General features: G+C 37.3%; 2 protein-coding genes across 3 annotated transcripts in view; both read right to left on the bottom strand.

Moving 5' to 3' along the window:
* Nucleotides 1–495: 495 nt before the first annotated feature.
* The window catches only part of LOC139977403 (histone acetyltransferase KAT7-like), a 55,011-nt gene continuing 32,293 nt past the window's right edge, over nt 496–23,213 (bottom strand). For both annotated transcript variants that reach the window (XM_071986704.1, XM_071986705.1), the window contains 6 exons: nt 14,336–14,542; nt 12,560–12,832; nt 10,816–10,956; nt 9,976–10,069; nt 8,911–9,057; nt 496–3,034 (listed from right to left, as the gene is read on the bottom strand). In XM_071986704.1, coding sequence (XP_071842805.1) covers nt 2,823–3,034; nt 8,911–9,057; nt 9,976–10,069; nt 10,816–10,956; nt 12,560–12,832; nt 14,336–14,542 — 1,074 coding nt within the window. In that variant the 3' untranslated portion in view covers nt 496–2,822. The remainder of the gene's footprint in view (nt 3,035–8,910; nt 9,058–9,975; nt 10,070–10,815; nt 10,957–12,559; nt 12,833–14,335; nt 14,543–23,213) is intronic.
* Nucleotides 16,727–20,605, bottom strand: LOC139977405 (uronyl 2-sulfotransferase-like). Its single transcript, XM_071986707.1, has one exon. The coding sequence runs from the start codon at nt 17,837–17,839 to the stop codon at nt 16,808–16,810; it is 1,032 nt and encodes a 343-aa protein (XP_071842808.1). The 5' UTR covers nt 17,840–20,605; the 3' UTR covers nt 16,727–16,807.

Consider the following 23,213-nt stretch of genomic DNA (forward strand, 5'->3'; position numbering starts at 1 on the left):
ATGCTGCAAAGAGTTCTGAGATGCTGCAATTTTCACATCAAGAGGTGAAGGAGAAAGTCACATGACAATACATATGGAAACAGACTTGAAACAAGTCTTAACATGAACTGCCTAATAATTTTTAGTTGCGTGAATTTGTTTTTTTCCTTCTTTTGTTTTCTATTTGCAAATCTGTATTGCCAAATTAAATTAAAGTTACTGCTAATCAATGGAAACTGATTCTGCTGTTGTTCTCCATGCAAACCCCTAAGTCACCCCTCCCGCCCCCCACCCATCCCTTCTCCTAACCTCCTATACATTGCTATCTTAGCATTGGAAGTGTGAGGACTGTCTGAAAACCAAAGCATTGCAATACGAACAATTCTCCTGGCTTGAAAATGTCCCCAATGCTAAGTACATTTTTCTACTAACATCAGACAATAAACTCAGATGTTTCTTAATCCTAATAAATAATAATTACAGAAACTAAAAAAGAGGACAGGAATGCATAAAAGGTTATTTATGTACAAAAGTTTTCATTGTAACAACATTGCACAAAATGGTTTTCAATGATATGAGATCTATACAACTACAAGTTGAAGTGGTAATATGCTACATTATAAACCACCAAACAGTCCGAAAATGAAATAAAAAGGTTTTTTTATTGTATTTTTTTCTTTTTACATTCACACAGAAATTATTTAAACAGTTTTATAATGGACAAGTTTAAAAATTGTTTTGTCTTGTAGAGTTTATCTTACAGTATAAAAATTTCCACCAGAAGCCCCAGGTAACACATGGTCAGTGCCACCAAGCCAATTCTCTTTACCATGGCTGTCACCGGCTATCAAATATGTGACCTTGTGATTTTTTTAATATATGTTCATTATTGATTAGCCATTTATTACAAGATACCTCAGGGAAAGCTGGATCATATAGTTTTATCATCAAAGTTTTCTCATAGGACTTGTTTTACTGCCAACAACCTCCTATGTAATGGAAAAACATGTCAGTCTTACCGATGCTTACCGATGTCATACATCAGGCCTTAATTAATTAATTAATTAATGGATCAATTATAATTTAGCCTTGGATTTTGTATTGTTGACCAATATAAGTCCTAAATTTAAATTCTGGATCTTAATCTGACTGTTGAAGAAGAGGTTAAAATACTCGCTGTATTTTCAGAATCTGTGCCATTCCCCATTCACTTTGCAGCACATTTTGAGGCAAAAACAGGTGGCAAAATTTAGGAGTCAACAAAATTTAAAACACTAGATGTGAATAAAAAACATCTAAAAATTACTAAGACGAATAACTGAAAAATTTAATTACACCTCTCTAAGTAATAATTCAAGGATAATACTAAAAAGAAAGAAATATTAGCATGGATTTTACAATTGGGTTGAAAATTGCATCACTTTGGCTGCAGGTGTGTTTAGCCAATATCTGTAACTCTTACCTTCGTAAAGAATTTTCTGGTGCTTATTGTCACAAATTTACGATACTTTTGAATCCAGTTTAAGTTCCGATTTTAATGACATTCATTACCTTAATGTTTGGTTTTAAATTTATAAAAACAATTTAGCAACTTCTGACCCCTTCTGATGTGCTTCTCACATGTGATTTACACAATATTCACACGTCTGTGATATTAAATTTTTTCCAAGTGTTGTAGCGCCTACTCCTAATGAAATTATTATCAGTGAAACAGCCTAGCAACGAAGTCTTTTCATCTATAAATTACAACCTTTGTTCTCAGTAATATAAACTGTAACAGCTGAGCTAACTTGCTTTATGAATATTCATTTCATTGTGTGTCGGAGCTCAGCTACCTTATACAATACATACACAGTTTTTCAATCGTTATCTGTTACAATTATAGCAAAATTTATAGCATAAAATTTATGGAAAGGTTTCAACCTGAAAGAAACTTTCAGTTCTCTTCGAATGAATTCCCGATAGTTAGAATTTGATGAGCAAACCAGCTCTTGAGTTCGCAGAAACCCAAACCCATAGAACTTTACAAGAGACAAAATAAAGAGAATTCAAAACCGCAACACAACAATTTGAACGTTAACTTTTGCCCTGTAATAAAACTTTAAATTCGATGAGCAGTTTGCAAATAATGCTATGAAAGGCAACCAGGTATTTGACAAATTAGCTGGGAGCCATGTTAGCTCCAATCCAGGGCACACATTTTGGCTCACTATTGCCTGCACTCTTTACAATATTACGACAGAAATTTATCTTGAGTCCCATCCACAAATTTCTCAACGTTGATGATTATGTAACATCAGATGAGATCCCAACAATAAGCAACTTGCAACCGTTAATATTAAATACCGCAAATATTAAATACCGTTAATATTAAATACAGCACTTCTCTCTTCTTGTTCACCCAACAACCACCGTAATTAAAAACAAAAGAGTCAGTTCAGCAGGAATAGTGCATATCTCATTGGTTGCTATGGTAACCAAATGAGAACACCTCTCTTAACCATATCCAGATCAGAAATAAAGAACCAAAAATGTCAAAAATTGTCTCGACAAATCGTGTGAAAGAAAGTTGTGAAGAGGCATAAATCTTCCGTGAAAAAAAATCTGGACATACACCTACAGAGAAACATAAAATCATTAGATGTTATTCAAACGCTTATTCCACCCTTTCGTATATATCTTTGGCGTTCTGCTACTTCACAGATGCACAGCTTTTAATAGACCACTGACACCCTTTGAAGAACATTGACGGGAGATAATGGGTTCATGGTGGTTGATGGTAGCTGTGAGTTCCTTTTCGTTTGGCTACAGCACCTGTGGGGGTTGGGGAGGGGGTAGGGGGATCAGCAGTTCTCTACGACAGGGGGTGTCCACTTCAGGCAGGTGGGGTCGATGGTCTTCCTGTTCTTCTTGGTATCCTCTTTGGCAAGAAACTCTTGGATAAGGTCTTGACGTTTTAGCACCAGATGTTTCCCCTTCCAATACTTCAACATACTCATTGACTGTAAGGTACTGACGATATCGTACGGATTTATCGCTGTCTCCTGGCTAATATCTGAAAAGACAAAACCAAATGTTTCACCTACGTTCAGAAAATCACTTCATACGACAGATTCCAAATTTTTCTATACTGAGGGGACATTTGTTGGAATTAACATCTCACAACCCCCTAATTTGTACAATGCACAGTGGAGGCTGATAGTCTGCTCAATGCCTTAAGGGCACAATTACCTTGTTAGAGAAAGATTCTGGATGAAGTCAAAATGGGCCAACAATTCAAAACCCCTGCTCTAGATAAAACTCAAGCAGTAAGAAGCTGAATTCTTGACAGTAATATTAACAAGAGCAGCAATGCAGCTGTATCTCCATCTATATTATTTCCACTGATGTAAAATGCTATTGAACATTTCTTGAAAAATAAATCAAGGTGATTCGTTCCAAGTGTCTCGCCTGGTTGAGCTATCAGTGGTTTTGCATCGGTATCCATGCAAATCACCAGTTCCAGAACAAATGAGCCTACAACTATATAGCAAACCATGTCAATATAGCTGCTGCGGTTAATAAGATATACTTCAAGTCAACTTTGATGATACTTACCAAATTTGCTCCAATGACCTTATGTACCAAGTTTCATGTTGATCTAACAATTAGGGTTTATTTCACTGTCTAGAGTGAGGTTATCTAGAGAATAATCAACGCTCTGGGTTTAATACAAGCGAAGCCAGAGTGCATACAGCGATAGCATTAAACACAGAGCGTTGATTATTCGTTAGATAACCTCACGATAAGATCAATCAAATCTGAGGATTCTATTCAAGTATGAATGAATGTCTACTAAAATGACCTCCCCATTTTGCAGCATGAAATGTTGGCTATAGGTAACAAGTTTCATGTTGATCCAACAATGTCTAGTAATTTGACCTCAAATTTTCAACATATTAAAATGTAAAGAAATAACATAGTCGTAATTGTTTGTTTAATAGGCTCGTTTTATTTCAACACTATTCTAGAAATGGCTGATAGAACTATAAACATAAAAATATAGAAGAACAAATGATGTAAAAGGAATATAAAAAAAAAATTAAAACAATAAGAATGTCATAGTCTGTCTAAAGAATAAATGGCAGCAATGTGTTGGATATTACATGTCGGCAAGGTGATCTAAATTTTTTAGTTGAAATATAGGTGACTTTTGGAGCACACATCATAAATAAGTACTATTTTGGGGGAAAGAATCTGTTGTGAAGACTGGAAGTATAAAATGATATGTTGTGAAGGTAAAGGCCCCCCCCCCCCCTCCAGTTTGTTCTCTCTGAATAAATATCATGCACAGCCGCCACTGATTGTGGACCTATCCACCAAATATGAATTGACCATAGCTATGCTTTATGTGGAAAAATTAATTTTAAGATTGGCCTCTCTTATTTCTGGATTACTGGAACAATAAATAAACAATAGGGGTAGACTACTTCGTTGAGACTGCCCAAGATAATTGAAAGGTATATGTGAATACTGCACGTAATAACCAGAAATCTGTAAACACCGCATTTCTGAGTGGTGGTGTTCACAAACAGAATGAGGTCACTACTGACGTCTGGTAGGCTACGTATCGAACCCTATGTAGAAAGTTTCATTGTTGTACACTTGCTTAAGATACTAATTTTTGTGAAAAAATACCATTAATCTAGATTTACTGAATTGTTACATGGCATGTTCAACAGAAGTCAAGAATACAGGTTTAGTAGAACCTGTATTCATACCTACAGGAGGACATCCTGACACACACAATCATGATTGCATAGATTCTTCGAGCCTCTAGCAAGGAATACAAATAATTTATTTGAAGATAGATGTTTGATAAGACTGGAATTATGAAAAGTAGTGAATAACTTAAATCAAAAAACTTTTGTACATGAATATGTTTCACTTTGCATTTACACAGCTGTCTTTTGCATATATTTTCAAAATGAAGAAGTGCATTACATGTTATGGAAAACTGTGTCTAATGGAACAGTAATAGTTTGTGAAACAAATGTTTAATCTGATTATTCAGATGACCAAATAACAGGGGCTACTTTTGCAAAAACAAATAACGTCATGAGCAAAATTGCACTTAGTTCCGCCCCTTCAGAATTTAATGAGATGAAATTTCGTACCACACAAACATACCAAACCACCTACCAATACTATCAAATTAAGTTTGATCAAAATCGGACATGCAGTTGCCGATATATTGACATTTTAGAGAATTCCCTTTAAGCCCCGCCCACTCATAAATATTCATGAAATTGGCACCAAAATAACTAGGGATCGTCTACTAATAATGGGCAACTTCTGTACCAAGTATGACCTCAATCCACTTTTGGAGTGCCGAGAAAACCTACTTACAAGCTTTGAGTCACACACACACATACCCATACACGCACACACACATGCACTCATGATTGCATAGATTCCTATGGCGCGAGCCCCTGGTTGTCAGTTTCTTCTTTTGACTTGCTAACTATACACCTGTAGCAACAGGGTAAACTGTTTATCTTTGACTTTATTTTCTATTGTCAATTGACATTGAGGCGGAGTCATGTTAATAAGGTCAAAGCCAGTGACTTCGAGAAGACTGGGATTATACAGATGACCAAATAACGGTCAATCAGGGGCCAATTTTGTCCAGAAATAACCTCTAGTCATCAGTTTCTTATTTGGACTTTCAACTATACTGCTGTAGTAACAGGATACTCGAACTGAATCTTCTTGACCTTATCTTCTCCACTGTCAATTGATATGAAGAGGAGTCATGTCAATAAGGTCAAGGCAAGTGACTCTGAGCAGACTGGCAGGTAGGTCGAAGGTGTTCCCGCACTCTGTGATGATGGAGATATTGTCTAGTCTGAAATTTGAGAAGAAATAAAAGTAAATAAAACTACGGCAGATGAATTTGTTTCCTTGGTACAGGAAAACACTCAAGATAATGTGTCTCCTTTTAAGGACACAGGGAGAAGGTTGTTGGACACAGTTCGGAAGGTACATTTGCATGTTTACTGATAATCATCGATCAGCAAAAGGCGACAGAGGCGTGTTTGGAGAAGTTTCAAGCTGAAATTCAAATCAAGTTTTACTGTCCCCTGGTCAGAGCAGATATGATGTGAACCAGGGTACATTTTTAGTTGCGGGAGAGCAGCTCAAGAAATCATCATGTTTCGCCTTCTGTTATTCTGTTCCTTTTGTTCCTTGATCGTAACAAACGTTCATAACTCAAAAAGTATTAAATGGAATTGGATCAAACTTGGTACATATGTTAGGTATGTGTCATAGATCAAAACTCTTTGGGCCCTACAAGTGTTTAGGCCCTGGCATTTTTGGGGCTGAAACTAGATATTGCTGGATGAACATGAAACTTGGTACATATAGTCCACATTTCGTGCTGAAAATTCCGAGGGTCACCAGGGGTCATTTGAGGTCAAATTACCAGACATTGTTGGATCAACAAGAAACTTAGTACATTGTGCTGAGAAGAGTGGCTAGGGTGGGTCCAGTTGCATCTTTCTCATTTAAGTGTATCATATTGTACAGGGAACAGTAGAAAATAATTTCAAGTCAGAGGGAAGTAGGGATAGTGGCTACGATTGCATCGTTATCAAGAACATAGCCATTTAAGAATGTAGCCACCTAGCAGCCACTTAGGCCTACAGGGGGCAGGTAAATTGTGGCGGGGTATTAATGCAACTAGGCCCAGCTGGAGCCTTTATTACATATATTTCAGCTGGTAGGTATTTATTTTTCTCATGCTGAAATATTACGAAAATGAAGGTGTTCAGACTATGTAGTTCCTAACTTCGCATTACTCTTACTGTAATACATTACTTACGAGTAAAACTAGCCTAGGCCTTGTACTAGGCCTAGTAGTAGTATTACTAGATGGACCCTGCATAGTTTAGAAACAAAATTTGAGAGGATTTTCAACCATTCAACTGAAGAAATACCCGTGTGAAACAAATTCACCCTTCATTAGATCTGCTCAGCAGATATAAATTGTGAAAGTTTCGGAAAAATTTTTACGGAAAATTTTGTATTTTCTGTACAGGAAAATATTGGCTCAGCCTAGCCTACGCCTAGGTTAACAACGTCGAAGTATAATTCGAACGGCCAACTAAAATGGAGGCCAAAAGTTGATAGGCATTAAATATTTCAAATAGTCTGGTCTAATTCTTACCTTCATTTCATAATATATTCATTTTATTCACCGGAAATTGTGGTTGATTGGTAAAAGTGTTGAGTTTTGCAAGGTTCCATTCAAGTTAACACAATGTTCAAATACCCGACGGAAATATTTTTCAAAGGCCATTTTTTGTGGGTAGATCGTTAAATTTTGTGACCTAACATTGAATTAATTGATGATTTTTATTACGTATTTGAAAACTGGTAGGTTTTCATTTTCCCTTGCTGTAATATTACGAACATGGGGGTGTCCGATCTTAGCAGAGTTCCTAACTTCGCAATACTGTATATAGGCCTAGGCTAGGAATAGTAATAATAGACTAGTACAAATCAGCCTTAACTTAGACCTACGCTAGGTAGGCCTAGTAACGGAGTAACGTTATATCGAACACAGAGTGGCGTACCAAAATTCATATTATTATCATTTAAATATTATCATTAAATACTTACTAAATAAATAGACTTACCGCTTTCTTCTACTGGCGAGTTGGATTTGGTAAATATGGAACGCAAATACCAATATTCTGCGGCACTGGATCTAATTGTGGAGAGTTGGGTTTGGTGTGCTTTTTACGTGACCCGCCATGCGGGATACAAAACGTCACGGGTTGTACGAGCACGTGCACAGTCTAGACGGAAATACACGCAGCCATGCAGGCTTGCACAGCAGTTCCATTTATTTTTACCCCAAACATCCAGCATATCGACAAGCGCTCGTCCAATCACAATAGGAATCAGAAATTCAACCAATGATATTGCCTTATTACTGCATGATCACCGTGTGTTTTTATCTAATTATCATAAAGACAGGCAGTTGAATTTAAAGGTACAGGTCACGATAAAAAAATAACAACACTATGTTCACCGATGTAATTGAGAAAATGGTTACGTCTACAACGCAATACCTTTAAGTACCATGCGCTGTATTAAAAATCACCTAAAATATAGCGGAAAACGTACCAAAAGTATGTTTTCTGCTCATTTTAAAATGTTATCAATAAGTAACATTTAAGTGTCATCGTGTGCTGTACACTACGATGAAATTTCACATCAAACAGACATTTGGGTAAAAACTAGTAGGCATTTAAAGAGCCCTCAGACTGAAAACGATTGGTGTGAGATAATCTCCATATATGTAATATATGGAGATAAAAACTGATTCCACCCATTACAGTAAGTAAATTTGATTTTACCCAAGGTCGAGAGTTGTTCACAGCCATCTTTCTCTCAATGACTTAATGCAGCAGCTCTATGCAGTTTATTTGGCAATTCATAGCAAACCTACTAGTAAGTTTTACTTAAATGAGATTGCTACTGATCAAATGAAACACTCTCCCAAGATCTTTAATAACCCAAGTTAAGGTTAAAGAGCAAGTCTTTCAAAAATTTGATGCTTTTTCTCAACATTTCAACACCCTGTATTTAATGGTAGGGTCAATTATTTAAGGGATCAAACTGGAAAATTTAATAACGTTCCAATATTAATTTTGCTGTATGATATGTTTTTGCATTTAATAGTCAGACAGATGGGGTACACTGTTAATTAGGGAAATTTTGCCACAATTAACTGAAACAGAAACATCATTTTTGGAATACAAATTTATTAATTAATGTCTACACAGAAAAGTTCAAAGTGCTTCGTGCATGCTATTATTGGACCACCAATCCCTTCAAGATATTACTAAAGATGCCCTTTGAGAGTAAGGAGTAACAAACCTTTGATGGAGATTTCGCTAGCACTAAAATGACTGAGATATTTTAAGAGTACACCCTTCCAGTAACTTCTGTAACTGATAAGACCGAGATCGGAGAGGGGTTTCTCTGGAGAACCAACTTTCTCTTCAGTTTTGGACAACAAATAACCTGTAAAAATAGAAAACAAAAATATAAAAATATACTAATAATGACCATTCTCATTATATAAGTAAATGAATAACTGAAGATTGACTGGGAAATGTATAAACTAAACGAGAGCAACAAAATGGTTTGGCTGGGATTTGAACCTTTTGGCTTCCGGTTAGATGTCTGAGGAACGCAGTATGCAAGGTACTGAGGATTCAGACTTCCCTCCCCACACACCTACCCACCACCCCCCCACCCCCTACCTACAATGGATGCTACAAACTAAGGGCTGGATAGCCCCCTTTGCTAAAACACAACATGCGGGGAAATATTGTATGTTCTTTATTTTTCACTTTATTGATTTGATCTTCAATTGGGTAGGGTTCTAACACTTATCTGAAGGGTTGTAAAGTTACAATATTACCAAATGATAGTAGTGTGTTCTTCATATGATTCCTGAATTCAACTTACTGAAGTCTATCAGCATTTTGTCGTATCCCTTTCTCATGTACTGTGGAAGGGTCAGTATACAGGATGGGTTCTAACATTATCTGAGGGGTTGTAAAGTTACAAGATTACCAAATGACAGTAGTGTGTTCTTCATATGATTCCTGATTTAAACTTACTGAAGTCTATCAGCATTTTGCCGTATCCCTTTCTCATGTACTGTGGAAGGGTAAGGATACAGGATGGGTTCTAACATTTATCTGAGGGGGTTGTAACGTTACAAGATTACCAAATGACAGTAGTGTGTTCTTCATATGATTCCTGAATTCAACTTACTGAAGTCTATCAGCATTTTGCCGTATCCCTTTCTCATGTACTGTGGAAGGGTAAGGATACAGGATGGGTTCTAACATTTATCTGAGGGGGTTGTAACGTTACAAGATTACCAAATGACAGTAGTGTGTTCTTCATATGATTCCTGAATTAACTTACTGAAGTCTATCAGCATTTTGCCATATCCCTTTCTCATGTACTGTGGAAGGGTCAGGATACAGGAGACATTGTAGTTCAGGAAGGAATTCTTCTCCTGTAAGCAAAAACATAAATAAAAAAAATAGAGAAATTTTCATTTTGAATCTCAAAATCCCCTCCAAACTTTTTTCACAAGGGTTTCATGACAACCACAATCTGTATCTAGTAATACGTCCCAACAGTGTTCAGAGGGTTGACAGAGGTGAAGCATGTAACCAGTACAAACCTGATACATATCTGTAATAAACCCAGGGTAAAAAGCGTCCTTTTAAAGCACGCCCTATTCCAAACCTCATTTTTTTCCGAATAATTATGATCCAAAAAAGAATTATTGAGGCTTTTATAGGCAGGGATATATGCTAAATAATTTACTTGCAATTTAGTGTCCATTTTAGGCTGACGGACAAATGTCTACAATTAATACGACATCAAACCCAGTGTTTGGGTTCAATCTTGAAACAGGAAAGACTATAAACACACTATGCATATTCATGAGTTTTCACTGCCAGACACCTTATTATCATAATTAGGGTAAAATGAATTGGTTAATTTGACATTAAGATGAATTTTCCAAGAACAAAATAATGCATTTCCTTCGCATCTATCCTCCACAAAGGCAATCATATTCTATGAATATTCTGAAAATGGGATAATTATTCGTATCAGAGAGGGAGAGATAAATGTCTAGCCGATATTCATTTCATGAGGGTGTGGTAGAGAAGTCCGTACCTAAACTTTTGTGTTTTAAGGTATCGGAGAAGTCGAAACAAGGTTTCTCATGCCGGCGACCTTTGACCTTACCTTGGAGAAGTAACCAACAATGTGGCAGCCAGTAGTGTCATTTTCAGTCATAATGTAGAAGAGGAATGGTTCAACGTCGTAATAGAGAGTTTTATGGTCCAGGAATAACTTGGCAAGAAGACAGAGGTTCTGGCAATAAATCTGGAAGAAAAAAAACGAGAGAAAACAGTTAGAAAAGACAACAGGTAATTTGATAATCAATCTAGGTATTTTTACTTTTTACAATGAATAAATTATAAGTTACTCCTTATGGTTTACAAAGAAGGTATTCATGGCCTGGCACCTAGTTTACTTATAATCTTTAGACAAAATGTATGTGCCAACTCAGAAACTACATTCTGAGAGCCAATCATTACATAAAGTTAACTCTGTCAAACAGTCCAATCGTCCGGAAACAATCCAAGTTTTTTTAAAGTGTCCCCCCTTCCAAGATTTGGCTCCACCTTTGTGGAACGATCTACATAGTAATGTTTGCCTATAAGCCCTTCCATCGAAACATTTAAAAAGAGATTTCAGACTTGCCTTAATAAATGCAGTTATTGATTTTAAGTGTTGCTTAACCCATTTGTTCACCAATTTAGTTATAAATTTTATTCAATATTTTTTCTTTTTTTTTTTTTTGGGGGGGGGGGCTAGTTACCAGCATTTGTGCCTGTTGATATTGTTGTATTTTAAGAATTGGATTTTAATTAACTATTTTACTGGTTAGGTTTAGTTTTCAGTTTTAGTGTTACCTTCTTGTTTGTATTATATTTTATTTTTTTTTTTTTAGTGAATTTAATTATGTAATAGTGCCTCTGATCATGTTTTATGGAATTGTTGCACTTTATAAATACATTTCATTATTATTACTATTAGTATTTATGTGGTCTTTTCTTAAAGATCTGTTGTACATTTTCTATTTAAAGTTTCCAAAAAGAAATAAAAGCAATGTAACTGAGGTTGGTTAACTTTGGCTTACCAGTGACTACCATGCTGGTACTGGGGATTCCCCAGACCTAGTAACATTACCCAAACCAAGCCATACAGTGAACTGCTGGATCTAGGCTGATTACACAACTAGAAAGTACTTTAATATTTAAAATCAGGGCTGATACTAATGTGCAACAGATAGAATCATGAGGGATGATAACCACCCACTCAATAAATATTTCGACAGAGCGGTTATTCCTAGAAGTGGAAGGATGCGGCTACCACCATCTCATACGAATCGACATTCTTCCTCATTCATTCCACAATGAATCAAACTTTATAATGAAAACTTTCAACGTTAGATCTCGTCTGGCTGTTTCTTCTGTTCCGACTGTACTCTCTTGCCATTGTCCTGAGCTTTGTATATTGTTTTACTGCATGTTTTAAAATGTCTTATATTTTCATATTCTTACAATTGTTTGGTACTGTAACGTTTTAGGTTTTCATATTTAAATGTTTGTATCTCATGTTCTGTTTCATATGAGCATGCAATTACCCTTGTGGTTTAATAAAGTTGATCTAATCTAATCTAATCTGGTATTAATACGATCCCAGAATATTTCCTTTTGTTACTTGCACAAATGACATCTTTAATATTACTCACAAAGTGTTAACTGATGACTCACTCCAACAAATCCTATGCGACAAGTTTGTTGACAGCCAAATATTGACATACATGTAACCACTTAACTTGTGTAAAGTTAACCCTGCACAAATGGGGAATTACACAACACACCTGCAGCAACCTCAAAACATTTAAGCCATAAATTACCTTATTTTTCTTCCCATCGACTTCAAAGACTGAGATGTTTTCCATGCGGTAGATCTCATCCCCGGGAGGATGGCGCCAGATACACTTAGCCATATGCCTGCGTAGGATCGTGACACTCTTTGCATACTTCAGGCAGAATTCGCAGATGTAGAGCTTTGGAAGTCGAGAGTATTCTTCGGGGTATGGGGAAGAGTACCAGGTGTCCATTTCAAAGCGACCAAATTCTATCTTCTTTAAACCCCCGTCCACTGATCGGCCTTCGAAACCTCTTTCCTGAAAAGATGAGATCAATAATATCGTTGTTTTACTATGGACAGATCAGATGTTAACTCTTTTACCGGTGCCGAGATTATGACAATAGCCAATGGCAGGGGACAGGGTGAGGGGAAGGTGGGCTGGAGTAGCAGAAACTGGACATCTATTAACAATCATCTGCTGGTAACTTTTATGGTGACCTAATTAGACCGACCCCCCCCCCAGGGTAAGCCAAAAAAAGGGGTTCTTTATTTAAATTATGAAGGGCATATATTTTGTATGACTGGTAGATAAGGGAGGTATGGAAATGGAAACCTTGAAGACACCGACAACTAATGATGGATTCATCAAATCAAAGCTGGCTTCACAAACCATTTTAGATCCATTCCAAAGGGACATATTTTTTTTTTCTCTTGAATTTTCAGAGAGTTGGTGGGACCCCCAGCACAATGAAATAACAAGCCAAGGATGAGCCTATAGTATATGTTGGTTATTAACCTGTTTTATAATTTGCCAAGTTCCAGTTTTCTGTTACCTGTCATTCAGCCTCTGAAGAAGATCCTGCTAGGATCGAAATGTCAGGCCCACTTACTTTTACACATTCTCTTACATAGAGGCTCTTTAGTGGATAAGCAGTTTGCTAACAGTTTTTGTTTTATTCGTTTTTAATTTGAAGATCTATTTCATGCAGCATAAGTAGGTGTTATTACTAACTGTAAAACCTTTACTTTTACGTAATGCTGTGATATAGAACTCTTCTTCTACATCTGCCAAGCAGCCTGAGACATGATAACGTACAGTTTGTTACCATACCATGACAACTATCGCTCTACATCATGCATGGCAGCATGTTACTATTTAACCTACCATATCCTCTGCTGCCCTCATCTGTGCTTTTCTGAACAATTCCAGGTCATATTACCATGACAACCATCGCTCTACATACTACATGGCAGCATGGTACTATTTAACCTACCATATCCTCTGCTGCCCTCATCGGTGCTTTTCTGAACAATTCCAGGTCATATTACCATGACAACTATTGCTCTGCATAATACATGGCAGCATGGTACTATTTAACCTACCATATCCTCTGCTGCCCTCATCTGTGTTTTTCTGAACAATTCCAGGTCATATTACCATGACAACTATCACTCTATATAATACATGGCAGCATGGTACTATTTAACCTACCATATCCTCTGCTGCCCTCATCTGTGCTTTTCTGAACAATTCCAGGTCATATTACCATGACAACCATCGCTCTACATACTACATGGCAGCATGGTACTATTTAACCTACCATATCCTCTGCTGCCCTCATCGGTGCTTTTCTGAACAATTTCAGGTCATATTACCATGACAACTATTGCTCTGCATAATACATGGCAGCATGGTACTATTTAACCTACCATATCCTCTGCTGCCCTCATCTGTGTTTTTCTGAACAATTCCAGGTCATATTACCATGACAACTATCACTCTATATAATACATGGCAGCATGGTACTATTTAACCTACCATATCCTCTGCTGCCCTCATCTGTGCTTTCCTGAACAGTTCCAGGTCATATTGTGAGGTCAGCCCGTCTAGGAGTGGTTCTCTGGACTTGTGATACTCATCCCGATGCTGTCTGTTCCGGTCAATCTGGTCTGGGATCAGGTCCCTTCGCTGTCTTCTCAGTTCCTGAACCTGGTATCGTTTCTGCTGTTGTATTCGTTGTGGGCTCTAGTTAGGAAAATAACATACAGTACTATAATGTTACATTCTATAAAGTTTCTCTAAAATAGCATACTATAATGTTACATTCCATAATGTTCTCTTTAAAATAACATATTATAATGTTACATTCCATAATGTTCTCTCTAAAAAAGCATACTATAATGGTACATTCCATAGCGATCTCTCTTTCATAATATTTGTTGATCCTACCATTGTCTATAATGTTATACTGTACAGCTAGGTCATTCATCATACCGAACTTAAATCATAAATTGACTATCCTAAGCTTGTTAGGCTCACAAATTGCAGTGATATGAAATGTGTGTTTTGTGCGTTCATAAATTGATATCCTATAGCATTTCACTATCCATCTTATTGTCACAACCTTTCATCCTTTTCTTCTTTAAAGCAGTGTGCATAAAACAATTAACAGTAACCATGCATAGTGTAGGCTGAGGAATGTCAGAGGTCAACTTCTAGTCTGTTTTCATTATTTCTCAATCTCAATGACTCACTGTGGTTTTGGTTTCATAAATTGACTATCCTAAGCTTGTTAGGCTCACGAACTGGGGTGATATGAAAACGTGTGCTTCTTTTGTGTGTTCATAAATTGACTATCCTTAGAAGCTTGTTGGGCTCACAAACTGGGGTGATATGAAAACGTGTGTTCGATTTGTGTCATCATAAATTGACTATCCTAAGCTTATTAGGCTCATGAACTGGGGTGACATGAAAACATGTGTATGTTTAAGCTTGTTGGGCTCACAAAGTGGGATGTGGATGATATATGGTTATAAATTGTTCATAAAGTTGAAGGTTTACAGTCTTGTATGAGGCTAATGCCTCCTCACATGACTTTACAACTTAACCCCTGGTCATTGGTAACTTGTCACACCCACACACCAAAGTGTGCACAATTCAATCAATCTCTCCTGGGGCACCACAGTGCACCACAACCACGTGTCCCCCAGGGGACTTCCCACAGGGTGCAGCCACAAACCGGCGCACACAACTATATTTACAAGTTACCTCGCAGGTCCCCATTTATACACCTGGGTGAAGAGAGGCAATGGAGATAAAGCGCCTTGCCCAAGGACACAACGCAATGATCTGCCCAGGGCTCGAACCTGTAATCCTTAGATCACAAACTGTCCACTGCCTTAACCACTTGACCACTTGACTTCATGAAATGTAAAGGATTACTTGACCACTTTTGCAAGCAACCTGTGCCAGGCCCTGCTGGTAGGTTCTGATTGGAGATTGTAGCTTGGCATGTGGAACATAAAAGTAGAGTGCCCACCCAACACCATGGCAACAGCTCTATATGTGTGGCATATACAGAAAGGATCACTTTAACAACACTTAATGAATGTGTTATTTACCTATAAATGTCATCTCAACCTTGATGTAAGGTTTAAAATCAGCCAATCTTTTGCATTCATTTTTTACCTGTAACTTTCCTAAGCTACAAGTACATTTATCACAACACAATTAGAGTAGAGTATGTCGTCCACCTGGGAAAGGTTAACCATCGGAAAATTGTCCTAAATTGATCTACTGTAGTGACTTATGTGAGGGATCATCATACTTCTTGATGCTTGGATGTTGAAGGGGACGAAATAAACTGTTGACTGTCTAAAACTCTGGAGGATTGGAAGTGATTTCAGGCATTTTAGATAATCCTGCGTCAGACAAGAAGATCACAGAACCGAGAACTGGCAGATGGTTTGGGGAGCACTATGCTAACCTTTCACCTAGATTCTAACTCAAAATCTAAGTAAACAGTCATGATGGCATAAAATGAATGTGCTGTGATAGTCCAAGTAATCAGATATCATGTACTGGGTTGAAAGCGTCTATCAATACTCTAGTGGCCTTGGAAAGTGACAAATTTAGTTTTAACAAAGAAATAAATTGTGATACAACACCACCAACAGTACAGTATGGAGAGTGTTCTGTCGGTCATGTCACTGGCTATTATCATTTGCATCAACTTCTTACAAAGTTCTCCAAATGTTGTTATCTCCAAAATGGCATTGCATGGAAGGGGAAGTTAACTTCACCAGGAAGGTTTAAATGTTCCTCTTATACCAAATGTTACCCTTGGATATTTACTTTTAACTACATACAGTACTATCCAAGGTTATAATGCATCTGTATGATAAGAAATTACACTATAAACACAGAGGCTCAGTAACACCATGCATGTTAGGTTTGTCACAATAGATTTATAACGATTTATTGAGAACAAATTCCAAAAGCACCAAGAAATCATCTTATATCCATTTCATCCAACTGTTTATGAAATTGATCTTTAACAAAACCGTAAAATTCATAGTCCAGTTTCATATCTTCTTTCATTTTTTCTATAATATCTGGTCGTGGCCTCTCCTTCTCCTTGGTCTTTACCTTCGACACGAATTCCCTAGTCTCCGATTTCTGGTACATCTCGTATAAGCCCTTAAAATGTGCGGGATATTTTTTCTCTAAGAGTTGCAAAAATTTGTCAAATTCTTCTAAAATTCCGACGACGGAAAAAGTTTGGGACGCGATCCTCTTCGCTCGCTCGATTGTCTTGCGAGCCATCTGGCTACAAATGCTTGTGACGCCGCAGAAACGCGGGTGTATCGTTTTGCCAAGCCAGTGACCGAAGCAGGTATCGTTCCGAAGAGACTTTTGACAGTGGCTAAAGTAATCTCGTTCGTATTTTCCTTTCAGACCTGTGTCTGGTCCTTGGATGCCATCACCGCTCTTTTCAAAGTAGTACGCGGACAGGAATCTCTCCAGAGGGTCCCTTATCAGGCTGATATAGACAAGATCGCCGGAGTCTCTCAACGGTACGAACGACGTGTCCACGTAGAGGAACGCGGGCCGGGTGGCGTTGTCCACGTACTCCTGGACCATGGACGTCCTATCGCGACGTCTCTCCTTCACGAGTTTCGTGAGGGCCGAGACCTCACCCCAGCCGTTCTTCTCTTTGAGATTACTGACCAGGTAAAAGAGTGTTCTACTGCCACACTTTGGAATGATAAAATAAACAAAGGTGGTGTTTGGAACGACTCGCTCCACACTAGAAATATCTCTGTCGACCTTCGGCGTGACGACCAATGTCTCTTTAATGATGGGCTCTCTAGAGTCTTCGTTCGAAGATCGCATCTCCGACGGAAATTTCCCTTGGATGGCTGCGTTTTTACCATCGGACCTGATCAAGCCAAAGATGATGCCGAGGAACATTAATGTCAGTAGGAACAGAAGTAACCTCAATAACTTCCTGATGGGAAGATAAGTTGAGATGCAACCCATATTTCAAACATGAATTGTCATTTAAACAGCTGTACATACTTTAACCCCAAAGTATGTTGTTTCTCGGTTGTTATTCACCAATTATCTTAATGTCATCAACACATGTGATCTTGATATAAAACTGCTGATTATAGCCAAACGTGATGGCATGATAAACTATTACACATATGTAACTTGAGAACGTTACAGCTGTTTCTTTTGCTTTAAATATCTGTACATATATCTTTCCTGTATTTTCAGGACTCTGCTTCAACAAAACTTCAAAATGGCTACAGTAAAAGTCGAACAGTTAATATTTGCCATAACACTGGTTTCATGAGAACTTGAAGAAAAGAAATTTTGTTTTTCAAATGTTCCTCATACATGCGTCTGAAGGGTTTTGCTGATCATAATATGGTTTCAGCTCAACTCAGCTAAGAGGATGTCTAACACATTGCAATCCCTTCCAAAGCCACTTTCTGATTATTTTACAGAAAAATTCACAATTGGGTTCTATTTAGAGACAGATCATATATTAGATATGAAAACAGGATTGTGCTCCTTTAAAATACAGACTGAAACTCTGTCCTTGTTTGAATAATCGCAGGTTATCACCATGACAACTTGAGAACTGGATATTAAACACTGTAGATATTATTAGTTACCACCATTGACATATAAAAGCTTGTGTGACAAAGCAATAGCTAACAGACCAGTTTGTGTTTGCTATTAAAGCCATATGAACAAGTCTGTTATATCATTAAATACACACTTCAGGGTAATGTTTCAGTGGTTAACTATGAAAAAGAAACGATGTCCGCCAGTGATGAGAACTATACATAATACAGAATGACACTGAGATGAAAAAAAGGAAACTTAAATTATGACCAAATAGAAAACCTCAAAGGATTCTCAACCTTTGCATCCAATCCACAGCCAAATTTCTAATACAATTCAGTTAACCAGTCTACTTGGTATGTACTGGAGTTTACAGACTTTATAAGTAATGCAGAGAGTGCATTGCCTGCAGGGAATTATTGTGCAAAAAGACCTTGACAACGAAGATGGGCAATGTTTCCTTTAAATAAATAACTGGAAAGGTGTGACAAAATGTTCATTTCAGGTTATCACCATGACAACTTGAGAATTCCATGTTAAACACTTTAGATCATGTTATTAGGTACCATGATTGATAAATAATATCTTGAGTGACAACAGAGAGATATTACCACATTATTGGTTTGCTGATGCCATAGCAACGACTACCTGTCTCAGTTTAAAACGTACGAATACTGCAGACGATATTTTCTTCAGGGTAAGACTCTAAGCAATAACCCCTCGACAAGAAATAAGGGTAATGTTATAAAACAGATAGAAATTGAATATCAAAACTATATATATATAGGTTCTTCAAGCTTAACTTTTATATGAAAGTAAATAGCACTAATGACAAGAACAAATTGTTTAAAGTATCTCTTCCAACCACCACTTTTAAATTTTAACATCAACAAAGATGGTTTAATTCCACCGGATGTGAAAAGACACTGGAAAGCAAATATTTTCTTCAGATCAAAATTTTTCGATGGAATTCCAAATTACGACTGAGCAGGCGTTGTCGAACCGGATCCAGATATTCGCAGATGTTCAAAAATGATGTGAAACTTTTGAGACATGATTTCCTGTTTGTTTTTCAAGCTAAGTGTAATTTCTCCAGACATTCGAGCAACCGATCGGAAATGAAACAAGCATTTCCAAGTTTAATCCGAAGAATGCAGATTGAGAACTGTTCATAGAGGTGGCTAGTGATTCATTAAAGGAACTGGATCTTGACTAAGAAGCAAGAAGGCAGTGAAAAGTCACTATTTAAGTCACATAAAATAAACTTTGCCCAGGAAATCCTTAAAATGTTAACTCCAAAAGGACATGTATTTATTTCCGCAGTGACATCAGTACAAATGTATCCACAGGCCATGTAAGCAAGAACAGTCCACAAAAACCCGGAACAACTTTCAACGCTGATTGATTCCAAAATGTCAAAGGTCAGGAATTGTTATTTACATTTCCTGCTATCCAACTACAACTTCATGTAAAACTTCATGTAAAGTCCAATATTCATAGCACTGTTATCCTTTTTGATAAAATACAGAATTTTAAACTGCTTCATAGAATCTGTCTCAAGTGGTGGAAATTCCTCGTAAATATCAATCCAATCTTTCAATACATTGAAACGTTTTTTTTCTGTTTCTCGTCCCTTGCTTGTTGGTGGCTAATGATAACACTATATAAGCCACCATGAAATGCCAACGCATAGGACTGTTGAGATAACTACGTGTCATAAGAAGGACAATGAAGTTTCCATTGGTATAGTATTGGCTAGTTTTGATTGTACCAACAGCTAGGGGCACTGGTCCATGACACTGCTATTGGGAATGGCAGGTCAACCATGACACACTAACAGAATTAGTACAATGACTGTGTAAACTTCCTGTGTGCAGACTATACTGTGTAAGTTGCAATATGCAACACACATACTTCATGTGTTAGAGAATATACTGTACACTACTTTATGTGTTCGCATACTGTACAGGAAATAAGGTATGTGTTCCCATACTGTACAGGGAATAATGTATGTTCCCATCCTGTACCTGGGGATAAGGTATGTGTTCCCATACTGTACAGGGAATACCCATACTGTAAGAGCAATAATGTATGTGTTCCCATACTGTACATGGAATAATGTATGCGTTCCCATATTGTACAGGGAATACCCATACTGTAAGAGCAATAATGTATGTGTTCCCATATTGTACAGGGAATAATGAATGTGTTCCCATACTGAACAGGGAATACCCATACTGTAAGAGCAATAATGTACATGTGTTCCCATACTGTACAGGGAATAATGTATGTGTTCCCATACTGTACAGGGAATACCCATACTGTACCAGCAATAATGTATGTGTTCCCATACTGTACAGGGAATAATTAATGTATGTGTTCCCATACTGTACAGGGAATAATGTATATGTTCCCATACTGTACAGAGAATAATGTATATATGTTCCCATACTGTACAGGGAATAATGTATGTGTTCCCATACTGTACATGGAATAATGTATGTGTTCCCATACTGTACAGGGAATAATTGTATATGTTCCCATACTACACAGGGAATAATGTATGTGTTCCCATACTGTACATGGAATAATGTATATGTTCCCATACTGTACAGGGAATAATGTATGTGTTCCCATACTGTACAAGGAATAATGTATGTGTTCCCATACTGTACAAGGAATAATGTACAGTATATGTTCCCATACTGTACTGTAGGGAATAAGGTATGTGTTCCCATACTGTACAGGGAATAAGGTATGTGTTTCCATACTGTTCAGGGAATAATGTGTCCCATACTGTACAGAGAATAATATATGTTCCCATCCTGCACCTGGGTATAATGTATGTGTTCAAATATTCATGATTAACCCCTGGGTGGCAGAGGGACACAGGTCGAACTATTAAATTGCATGAATTTTCATCGATATTTAAGATTGTACCAAACATCAATTTTATTTGTTCAAGCTGACATATTTAACCCAAAGTCTGAACCTTGTTTTTCAGTTGTTATTCCCCTATGATTAAAATGCATAGCTGGTGTGGCCTTCATACAATAACTGATTATTTACATCCAGATGTCAGGATATCATAAAATGATATTACAGCCAGATGTGAGGATATCATAAACAGTTACATTTTATCATTTGATAAATCAGAACCTACATACAGTAGCATCATATTAGATTGAGAATCACATGACAATTGTCATGTTGGACAGTGGTACATGGTTGGAAATGTTCTGTTAATATTCAAGACATTATGGTAACATAAATGGCAGACATGCACATACTTTCCCACACTGTGTATAACTTCCTGTGCACAGACTATACTGTGTACGTTTCAATATGCAACACACATACTTATTGCGTTAGAGAATATACTGTACACTACTGTATGTGTTCCCATACTGTACAGGAAATAAGGTATGTGTTCCCATACTGTACAGGAAATAAGGTATGTGTTCTCATACTGTACAGGAAATAAGGTATGTGTTCCCATACTGTACAGGAAATAATGTATGTGTTTCCATACTTTACAGGGAATATTGTATGTGTTCCCATACTGTACAGGGAATAATGTATGTGTGCCCATACTGTACAGGGAATAATGTATGTGTTCCCATACTGTACAGGGAATAATGTATGTGTTCCCATACTGTACAGGGAATAATGTATGTGTTCCCATACTGTACAGGGAATAATGTATGTGTTCCCATACTGTACAGGGAATAATGTATCAAGTATCGCAGTGCAAAATGCAATGCAAAACTTGCTATACAAGTGCAAACATACATGGCTGTTTTTAGACAAAGGAACATAGTATTTCTAAGACAAAGTCTGGCTGCCTTCAAATCTCCTACTGTATGCAAACTTTGAATGCTAAAGGAAGGCAGGGGTTCATGTGGTCAGGGGGTCATGTGACCAGCCTCAGTTGCACGAGTTTGTCCCAAACAGTCCTGTCCGTGCATGCCTGTGTTGCTCTGACCATGGAGGTAAAAAAACTGTTTTTACCTCCATGGTCTGACATATTCCCTTTATTATTTATTATGTAGCTCTGTTCCTCTTAATAAAGCAAAAAGTAAAAAGTTCTCTGAAGTGGCTGCAGATATTCACTTTTGATTGCCTAAATTTAAATTCACAACATATTGAGGTAACCATCAAATGCAAATTAAAACCTAATAAATGTCTCACTGGCAGAGTTCATAAAACCAGTACGTGGTACTGGACAAGTCCTACAGTGAAGCAGGCATATATGCATCACCCTTGGAATTAAAAGGCGAGAAAAGCAATGAAAACTGTGTAATCAGGCCAAGTTTATCAAGCAAACAAACAACCCTAGAATACTGTAGCGCCGCCAAATTGTAGAAAGTATAACGGAACTGTTCCACCGTAAATTGAGGAAACTTTCACGGAAAAGTTGACTGTTCAAAGAATAATATTGTAGCTCCAAAATAAGTCACGAAACACAGCTATTAAAGTTGGCTTCTATTTATTAATGTAAGACACTGACATAAAAGGCTAAATAACAACAAGGTAAACAAGAACTGACTGAATAATTACTAACAGCTGACAACTTACAACTAACAATTAAACAACTGAGCGAGTGACACAGACTAAAAATGATAACTGCAGAGAACTGCTAGAGTAGCAAACTAAATGGTAGCTGACAACTTATAACTGGGATCTGTATGAGTGAACGAAATTTTACCCCTGATCGACCTCGCAAGAGGTCCTGCGGGGGATAATAGATTTGTTTTCAAAGAAAAGACAACGTTTT

The sequence above is a fragment of the Apostichopus japonicus genome, chromosome 12, assembly GCF_037975245.1.
Source record: "Apostichopus japonicus isolate 1M-3 chromosome 12, ASM3797524v1, whole genome shotgun sequence".
In the NCBI taxonomy this organism is placed as follows: Eukaryota; Metazoa; Echinodermata; class Holothuroidea; order Aspidochirotida; family Stichopodidae; genus Apostichopus; species Apostichopus japonicus.

Bases quoted from the DNA above. Each gene is read 5' to 3' on its own strand.
- LOC139977405 (XM_071986707.1), bottom strand. From the start codon at position 17,839: ATGGGTTGCATCTCAACTTATCTTCCCATCAGGAAGTTATTGAGGTTA.